The following is a 10000-nucleotide window of genomic DNA, read 5'->3' as shown; positions in this document are numbered from 1 at the left end:
TTGTGTGGGTTCCACGATGGGGGGGGAGGGAAGGGGAGGGGGAGGGCAAGGGAGGGGGAGTGACAGAAGGGCAAGGGGAATGGGAAGGGGAAGGGGAAGGGGAAGGGGACGGGGACGGGGAGGGACAGAAGGGGAAGGGGGAGGGGAAGGGGAAGGGGAAGGGGAAGGGGAAGGGGATGATGGGAAGGAGAGGGGGAAGGGAAAGGGTGAAGGGGATAGGGGAATGGGGATCGGGGAAGGAGGAAGGGGAAGGGTAAGGGATTTGGGGAAGGAGAAAGGGGAAGGGGGAGGGGAGAAGGGGGAGGAGGGGAAAGGAGAAGGAGAAGGGGAAGGGGAAAGAGGAAGGAGAAGGAAGGAAAGGGGAAGGGGGAAGTAGAAGGTGAAGGGGAAAGGGGAAGGAAGGAGGAAAGGAGAGAGAGGAGGATAAGGAGAGGAGGAAGGGGAAGGAGAGAAGGGGAAGGTGAGGGAAGGGGAAGGAGAGGGGAGGGGAAGAAGGGGAAGGGGAAAAGGGAAGGGGAAGGGGAATTGGGAAGGAGGAAGGGATAAGGGGAAGATAATGGGGAAGGAGAGGGTGGGAAGGGGAAGGGGAAGGGGAAAAGTGGAAGAGAAGGGGGGGAAGGGGAAGGAGAAGGGAAAGAAGACGGAAAAGGAGAAGGGGAAGTGGAAAAGGGGAAGGGGAAGGAGATAGGGGAATGAGAAGGGGAAGAGGAAGAGGAAGGAGAGAAGGGGAAGGTGATGAGAAGGGAAAAGGGAAGGGAAAGGGGAAGGGGAAGGGGAAGGGGAAGGGGAAGGATAAGGGGAAGGATAAGGGGAAGGATGAAGGGAAGGGAAGAGAAGGAGGAATGGGAAGGAGAAGGGGGAAGGAGAAATGGGAAGGAAAGGGAAAGGGAAGGAGAATAGGGAGGGGAGAGAAGTGGAAGGAGAAGGGGAGGGAAGGATAAGGGAAGGAGAAAAGGAGAGAAGGGGAAGGGGAAGGATAAGGGGTAAGGAGAATGGGAGGGGGAATGAAAGGGGCAGGGGAAGGGGACGGGGAAGGAGAAAGAGAAGGGGAAGGGGAAGGGGAAGGGAAAGGGGAGAAGGGGAATGAGAAGGGAAGGGAATGGGGAAGGAGAAGGGGAATGAGAGAATTGGAAGGGGAAGGGGGTGAAGGGGAAGGAGAAAGGGAGGAGGGAGGGGGAAGGGAAGAGAAGGGGGAAGGGGAAGGGGAAAGAGAAGGGGAAGGGGAAGGAGAAGGGGAAGGGGAAGGCGAAGGGGAAGGGAAGGAGAAGGGGAAGGGAATGAGAAAGGGGAAGGAGAAGGGAAGGGGAAGGAGAAGGGGAATGGGAAGGAGAAGAGGGGAAGGGGGAGGGGAGGGGAGGAGAAGGGGAAGGAGAAGGGGAAGGGAAGGGAAGGAGAAGGGGAAGGAGAAGGGGAAGGGGGAAGGGGAAGGGGAATGGGGAAGGAGAAGGGGAAGGGAGAAGGGGGAAGGGGAAGGGGAGGAGAGGATAAGGGGAAGGGGAAGGGAAGGGGAAGGAGAAGGGAAGGAAAGGGGAAGGGAAAGGAGAAGGGGGAAGGGAATGAGAAGGGGAAGGATGATGAAGAAAAGGAGAAGGAGAAGGAGAAGTAGAAGGAGAGGGGGGAGAAGGAGGGAAGGGGGAAGGAGGAGAAGGGGAAGTAGAAGAGAAGGAGAAGGGGAAGGAGAAGGCGAAGGAGAAGGGGAAGGGGAAGGGGAAGGGGGAGAGGAAGGAGGGGAAGGGAAGGGGGAAGGGAAGGGAGAAGGGGAAGGGGGAGGGGGAGGAGAAGGGGAAAGGGGGGAGGGGAAGGAGAAGGGGAAGGGGAAGGGGAAGGGGAAGGGGAAGGGGAAGGAGAAGGGGAAGGGGAAGGGGAAGGGGAAGGGGAAGGAGAAGGGGAAGGGGAAGGGGAAGGGGAGGGGGAAGGGGAAGGGGAAGGGGAAGGGGAAGGGAAGGGGAAGGGGAAGGGGAAGGGGAAGGGGAAGGGGAAGGGGAAGGGGAAGGGGAAGGGGAAGGAGAAGGGGAAGGGGAAGGGGAAGGGGAAAGGGAAGGGGAAGGAGAAGGGGAAGGGGAAGGAGAAGGGGAAGGGGAAGGGGAAGGGGAAGGGGAAGGAGAAGGGGAAGGGGAAGGGGAATGAGAAGAGAGAGAGGGAGAGCTAGAAAGGTATATAGAAGAGAGAATGGGATATAGAGAGAGAGAGAGAGAGAGGAAAGAGGGGAAGGGGAGAGAGGGAGAGGGGAGAGGGGAAGGGGAGAGAGAGAAGGGGACTTATAGTTTGAGTTATTTTGAACCTTACATTCATAATACATTCATTTGTTTGTTATACTTAACGATTTCCGTTTGTTCGATTAATCATCCATGTTGTATCTATACGGCATGTATTGTTACATCCATTCTTAATATTGTAAGTAATTATTTTTTGTGGAAGGAGAAGGGGACTTATAGTCATTAGTTATTTCTGAACCTTACATTCATAATACATTCATTTGTTTGTTATACTTAACGATTTCCGTTTTGTTTCTATTAATTTACTTGTTGTTTCATATACGGCATGTATTGTACATCTTTCTTAATATTGTTAAAGTAATTTTTTCTTGTGCGACGGATAAGATGGATTAATTTTATAGTCAATATAGTCAATATATGGGGGCGAGCGTGACTGATAGTCATTAGTCATTTCTGAACCTTACATTCATAATACATTCATTTGTTTGTTATATCTAACGATTTCCGTTTGCTTGATTAATCATCCATTTTGTATCTATACGACATGCATTGTTACATCCATTCTTAATATTGTAAGTAATTCTTTTTAGTGGAAGATAATATGGATATAATTTTATAGTCACTATATGAAAATATATCACCTTATAGACTGGTTGATGACTCTAGATTAAGGCAATTAGTACACTGGGAATCGTTTAGTTCCAAAGCTGCTTACAAATATAAGCGTGCACAGATGTGGGGTTTCTGCTTAAGCATCCACCCTTCTTAACCTCACAGTTGGTCAGAATCTCAAAAAAAAAACAGACGGATGCGCACACACAGATACATGCACACAAACACACATTTACACACATACACACACACACACACACACACACATACACACACACACACACACACACACAAACAAACAAACAAACATACACACATGCACTTCTAGAAAAAAAAAATCCATTAGTTCCATTCAACTTATTCATTTGTTTCTCTTTTTCCCTCAGCTTTGAAAACCGAGTACATGGAATTATCATTAAAAATCAACAGCACTTGTATACAGCTATGGCGACAAGGGGAGCTGGTAAGAAAGACAGTTTTCTTTTTGTTTTTTCTTTTTTCTAATTCCACCGTATTTTTTATACTCTTGTGAAAACTATAGCACTGCCCTAGTGTTTTTCTAATACATTAATTACTGTGTCTTCGTATTATTTTCTGATGAATGTAGCTCTTTTTATCGTACATTTTTTCTTTCTTGGATTCCCTCTCTGCTTTTACTGAACGCAAAAGTTGCAAAGACTAGTAATAATTGTTAATACTAGTTATACTAATAGCAGTAAATGTATTAATAGTGATACTTAAAAAGATAAGGAAAATAATATTGAATGTGGTAATGATAAGTAACGAAGGAAATGATGATAATGATAAGAAGGGTAAATATAAGAGTGAAAGCAAAAACGAGGAATACATCATAACTGAAATAACAATAGCAATACTAATACTGCTGCTGCTAATAATGATAATGAGGATAATGATAATGACAGTAAGGATAATTATAATAACGGTAATAAGGGTGATGATAATTATTTAAAAAATAACAATGATGATAACAATAACAATGATAACAATAACTATAAAAAATGATAGTAGCAGTAATAACAATGATGATAATGATGATAATAATAATGATAATGTTGACGATAATATATATAGCCACAGCTATATATATGACAATAGTGATGATAATGATAATAACAATAGCAATACCAATAATGATAATAATGATCATGATCATGTTGATAATGATAATAATAATAATAATACCGATAATGATACTGATGATAATGATAATGATAAATATAACGGTAATAATGATGATAATTATGATAATAATGATAGCGATAATGATAATAAGGATAATGACAATAATAATGATAATAAAAAGCATAGGAGTAATAAATGAATAACGATGGAAAAGAAAATGAAAACAATAATTTTCTTTTCCATAGTTATTCATGTATTATTCCTATGCATAATATGATAATAACAATAGTTATGACGGTAATGAACATGAACACAGTATTAACGATAGCGAAGGTGACAATAACATGACTATGATTCTAAAAAAGATGTTACCATAACAGTTACAATCATCGATATATGGCAAATCCACTGGACCGGAAATGTCGCAAATGAAACATTATATATGTATGAAAGATGAGAAAAAGTCCGAAAAAAAATACTTTATCATTTTCCTTTGTAACACGAAAGGCCAATTAGTATTCTAATATTTCGGAATTCAAATATAAAAAGTATACATGTGAGAAAAAAAAAAAAATATATATATATACCGACGCTGATCAAAAACATTGAAAACAATAAACGAATGAGAATTTCTAATCACACTCGCAATAAAAATACATTGTGAATTTATTCAAATTTGAAATATGTTTTACTGATCGAGGAATGGGAAATTTGATGATTATGATGAACTCCTGATGTGGACAAAGAGATGGGAGAATAATATCAACTATAAATGTTTGTAAATTGGTAGATATTTAGATAATTGATGATAAAGATATGGTTAAATAGATGGGGAAAATGATAGATGATACAGATACGTATATCTTCCTCCTGCATCAGTCCTTTTTCATCAGTTTCTGCTCCATCTCAACTCCATCTCAACTCCACCTCAACTCCACCTCAACTCCACCTCAACTCCACCTCAACTCCACCTCAACTCCACCTCAACTCCGTCTCATCTCCTTCCAGCTTTACGAGAGACACGGCGACGCAGTCACAGCCGAGAGCCAATCGGGCCAACAGACCGGCGTGCACGTCATAGTCCTGCACGAGAGCCTTGGCCACGTCATGTCGGCGCGGCAGTACTTCACGTGCCAGCCCTCGGAGCACGTGCGCCTCGCGAGGGGACTGGCGGCGGTGGGGGCTGGGCGGGCGCTCGTCGTCGCTGGCGTCGTGAGTCGCTCCGCCGCCCATCACGGCTGGCGCTCCGTGATGGGCGGCGTTCTCGCGTTTTATTCATAGGCTCACCACCTATTTTGTTTGTTTTATCTATTTACCCAATGATTTATTCATTTATCTATTTTTCTATCTATTTGTTTGCTCATTTAGTCGTTTATCTCTTCAAGTAATCTTTTGTTTATTCATTTCCTGGAGCGATATCATTATTTATCATCAATATCATTGGTATCGAGAGCGGGATCTCCCTGTCTCTCTTCGTGTACTTCTGTTCTTAGCTCGTGTTTTCATCCTTCTGTTATTTGCTATTTTATCATTATCTAGGGTTACTGTTCTGTATCCTTTTCATCCCAATTATTATGTGTTAACTGAGGTTCTTGTTTATGCTCGAATCACCATTAAGATATTGTTATTCAGTGAAATAAGTCATTAATGATAATAGCAAGAATGTTACTACTGTAATCACTTTCTAAGATGATTGTTACTATTTCTTTCATCATTTAGTTTGTCACCAACTTCTTTAATCGCCAAATGAAGTCACATTTAATTTGATTTTGTTCTCTTTCTCCTAATTCATCCCCGCATGTCGCTTTTATCATCATTATCACCGCTGTTATTATGATCGTTAATATCATTAATATTCGCAATCATTTTCCTTGTGCCTCCCCCCCCCACCGCCTCTTCCTTCTGCTTCATTCTGATCATTGGTTTTTAACATTAATATCATTATCATCATTTTTCTTATCACCTCTATAACTTCCTCATAATCATCCTTTGTATAATTCTCTTAACAGTCATCATCATCATTATTCCTTTCCTCCCCTCCTCATCATAACCCCCGCCTTCCCTCCCCCTTCCCTCCCCCCTCCGCCTTTCCTTCCCCTCCCCCTTCCCTCCCCCATCCTCCCTTCCTTCTATTCCCCTTCCTACCCCCATCTTTTCCTACCCCTCTCCTTCATCAGTCCCCCTTTACCTCTCCTTCCCCTTCCCCCTCTCCTTTCCCCTCTCCTTCACCCTCCCCCCATCTCCCCCTTCCCACCCCCTTAACCCCCTCCCCTCCCCCGCAGCCCGAATGGATCATGTTCCTGGGAAAAGCTGCTGTGGACGCCCTCGGCTCCTTGGGCTCCTCGTGGGCGTCGCGACTCGTCCACGGCGAGGCGTGGGCGTGGGTGGGCGTGAAGGGCGTCGGGACCGTGGCAGAGGCGGCGTCAGTGAGGCAAGACCTGGCGTATCCTTCTCATGAACTTCTCGTTGACGTGCACGTGGCCAAGACCCCCCCGCGTGAGCTGATTGGCTTGGTTGTGTCTGTCTGTCTGTCTGTCTGTCTCTCTTTCTATCTGCCTATCTGTCTGTATGTCAGTCTGTTTGCCTATATACCGGCATATCTATCCATATATATGTCTGTCTACACATTGCTTTGTCTGTCTGTCTGTTGACTATCAGTCTATCTAATTTTATGTATATATATTTGTCTATGCTCGGCAACTCTGAATCACAGTGAGTTACTTAATCATTTACTTAATATTTTTTTCTTTCTTTTTCACTTCCGCACTCGTATCATAACACCTCTACTTCAGGTCGTCGGTGCGAGTGGTACAAAAGACCTGATTTGAAACGTCAGATGACCTTTTGCGAACGCTATGATGGATATGGTGACCTCTGCTCGTGTGATGACCCCTTCTTTCCGGAGGTTAGGAAGCTCCAAGTAAGTCTAGTGTCCCTTTACTTAGATTTGCATCTCTTCGTGCCGACTGTTTGTTGTGTTTACGTTTGCTGAGGGTCACTGGTTGATTTTGTCTTCATTGCAGATTAAAAGTCTACGTCTATCATATAATTCCTTTCTCTCTTGACCATTTTTTAATTCAAATCTAATGATTATTTATTGTATTTAATGATTATTTTTTTAATGATTATTTATTTATCTTATCTAATGATTATTTATTGTCCTCCCTTTTGTATCAATGTTCGTTTTTCTCCTTTCGCTTCGCTGACCCAGGGCGCCATTCCGACCCGCGAAACCATCCCGGTGGTGGTGGCAACTGCCAACAAGCCTTACCACCTCTTCAGGTAACCGAGGCTACGGTTCCTCTTGTCCTGGGCGGTGCGGAGGGAAATTGTTATCACTTCTCTAGGATCTGATGTATCCAAAACGCGCGCGGTTGTTTGTATATGTTTGTGTATTTGTTCGTGTGTGTGTGTGTAGGCGTATTTGTTGTGAACTTTAGTATATAGCTAAGTTATTTTAGCATATATCTATAACGAGAGAGAGGCAGACACATCGATCAATAGCTGTGTATAGACGTATAAACATGGGGATAAAACAGAGCCTAAGTGACCCCCACCCATCCCCCATACCCTCTCCTCCCCCCAGGTTGATAAGACAGCTGTTCACCGTAGCGGGGTCGTGGCAGACACCGGTGCTCATAGTCGTCGACGGCGCCCACGAGGAGACCCTAGCGTTGGCCGAAGTCTTGCAGACAGAGATAATCATCCACGCCCCCGAAAGCGCTGGGAACGAGCGGGCGAACGCTAACATCCGCTTCGCTCTGCACGCCGTTTTCGCTCGTTTTCCGAGGGCGGACAAAGCTATTCTGCTCGAGGACGATTTGCTCCTCTCGCCGGATATATTGAGGTGAGGCAATAGTGATGGTGATGATAATCATAATGATAACAGTAATAATGTTTATAGTAATAACAATAAGAACCATACGGATAAAAAAAAAATGGAGGAAGAGGAGGAAAATGGTGAAAACAGCTAAGCTGATAAAGCTGAGGATAACGATGAAAATCATATCGAACGTGAAATTAACTGCCACTAACACTTCCTCGCACCAGATACTTCCACCAGGTGTCCCCAATTCTGGACATAGATCCTACAGTCTATTGCGTCAACGCCTTCAGCAGTAACAGCTACAGGGACACAGCGAGCGACCCCCGACAGCTCCTCAGGGCGCGGACCTACCCCATGTACGGCTGGATGGTGACCAGGGCCTACGCGGAGGAGATCGTCAGGAAGTGGGTTCCTCCGGGGGTGAGTCGGACCTGCTTGCCTGCTTGCTTGGGTGGCGCTTCGGTCGCTCTGCTTTGCAGCTTTGCTTTCGACGTTTGTTGGATTACTGACATAACTACTTCTTCTTTTACTACTGCTCTTACTACTGCTGATACTACTAATACTGTTACTTTACTACCAGTACTAAGAATATCACTTGTACCACTACCATGGTCTAAATATTATCTGTTTCTTATCTAGACCATGGCCACTACCACTACTATTACTACACTGGGCAGTAGTGTAGTATTTTTTGGTAATGATAACAGCAATGATATTAATAATAATGGTGATGAACATTATGATCATGATCATTGTTCATATTTTTTCTCCTTTTTCCTCTTCCTCTTCTCCTATTATATCCTTTCATCATCATCTTCGTCTTCTTCTTTTTCTTCCTTTACTTTTTCCTCTTCCTCCTCCTTCCTCTACGCCCTACGCATTCCCCTTCTTTTCATTTTATCCCCATTTTCATCATTCTCTTTTCTTTAACACACGTCTTCCTTTCTTCTCTTCCCCTTGTTTTATTTTCCCCTTTCCCATTTCTCCTTATCACAATCCACCTCCCTTTTTTCTTACCCTTCCTCTCCTTCCTGTTTCATCCATCTACCCATTCCCACTTTCATTAGTGCCTTCTTTCTAATTCACACCTCCCCGGTTCACCTATTCTCCCTATTATCAGTCTTCCCCTATTCTTAATTTCCTGACTTATTCTTCCTTAGCTTCCCTCCCCATTCATCCCCTTCCTCTACCTCTCTCCCTTTCCAATTCCATCAATTACAACTCGTTTACCCTCTTCCCACCCCTTCCCCCTTTCCCCCTTCCCCTTTCCCCTTTCCCCTTTCCCCTTTCCCCCTTCCCCCTTCCCCCTTCCCCCTTCCCCTTTCCCCTTTCCCCTTTCCCCCTTCCCCTTTCCCCCTTCCCCTTTCCCCCTTCCCTCCCGCCCCTCCAATCCCCCTCATTCCGTCGCTCTTCCCATCCGCAGGTCGGCGACTGGGACTTCTGGCTGGCGTGGGAGGACCAGAGGCAGGGCCGCGACGTGGTGTTTCCGGAGGTGTCCCGCACCTTCCACGCGGGGTCCGCTGGGGTCCACGTCACAGGCTTCGAGCAAGAGTCCGTCTTTAATCGCATGATCTTCAACCAGGACCCCGAGGTGGACCTTGAGGATATTCACCAGTGAGTCAGGCCTTGGGAAAGGGGTGATAGTAGTCGCAGTGGCTACTCAGGGTTACTGATGTCTGGATCAATCGTGAAATGAAAGGAAATTCAAAATCATGCCTACATACAATTGTATGTAGGCATGTACAAATGAATGTTTGTATGTACATATACATATATGTATATACATATACAAACAAACATGCATACATACATATATACATACATGGACATGGAAAGACATTTATATACACATACGCGCACACACATACACACACACACACACACACACACACACACACACACACACACACACACATATATATATATATATATATATATATATATATATATATATATATATATATATATATGTATGTATGTATGTATGTATGTATGTATGTATCCATCCACGTCCAAAAGCAAGCAATTCAACCAGCAAACTCTCCTCCCAAACCAAATAGCCAAAACCATCACGAATATTCTCAACACAACCATTCATGGACAATCTCACTGACCTTTCCCACCCAGGGTCGTCAGAGACAGATACGACGAGCGTTTGACCTTTGACCTGCAAAGAGCTCTCCAGCCGACCCCGCCGAGGAAC

The 10000-nt window shown here is 44.6% G+C and overlaps 1 protein-coding gene across 1 annotated transcript in view; it reads left to right on the top strand.

The window, feature by feature from the left end:
* Nucleotides 1-10000, top strand: part of LOC122262108 (protein O-linked-mannose beta-1,2-N-acetylglucosaminyltransferase 1) — an 11955-nt gene that overhangs the window by 887 nt on the left and 1068 nt on the right. Inside the window, exons 3-11 of the mRNA XM_043030049.2 lie at nt 3215-3291; nt 4980-5183; nt 6254-6467; nt 6764-6891; nt 7183-7253; nt 7558-7818; nt 8022-8217; nt 9221-9411; nt 9925-10000. The exon at nt 9925-10000 is cut by the window's right edge and continues 108 nt beyond it. Coding sequence (XP_042885983.2) covers nt 3215-3291; nt 4980-5183; nt 6254-6467; nt 6764-6891; nt 7183-7253; nt 7558-7818; nt 8022-8217; nt 9221-9411; nt 9925-10000 — 1418 coding nt within the window. The remainder of the gene's footprint in view (nt 1-3214; nt 3292-4979; nt 5184-6253; nt 6468-6763; nt 6892-7182; nt 7254-7557; nt 7819-8021; nt 8218-9220; nt 9412-9924) is intronic.

This window comes from Penaeus japonicus, unplaced genomic scaffold (genome assembly GCF_977035675.1).
Source record: "Penaeus japonicus unplaced genomic scaffold, GWHDUDI00000001_assembly GWHDUDI00000036, whole genome shotgun sequence".
Taxonomy (NCBI): domain Eukaryota; kingdom Metazoa; phylum Arthropoda; class Malacostraca; order Decapoda; family Penaeidae; genus Penaeus; species Penaeus japonicus.
This window is presented reverse-complemented; position numbering and strand designations above follow the sequence as displayed.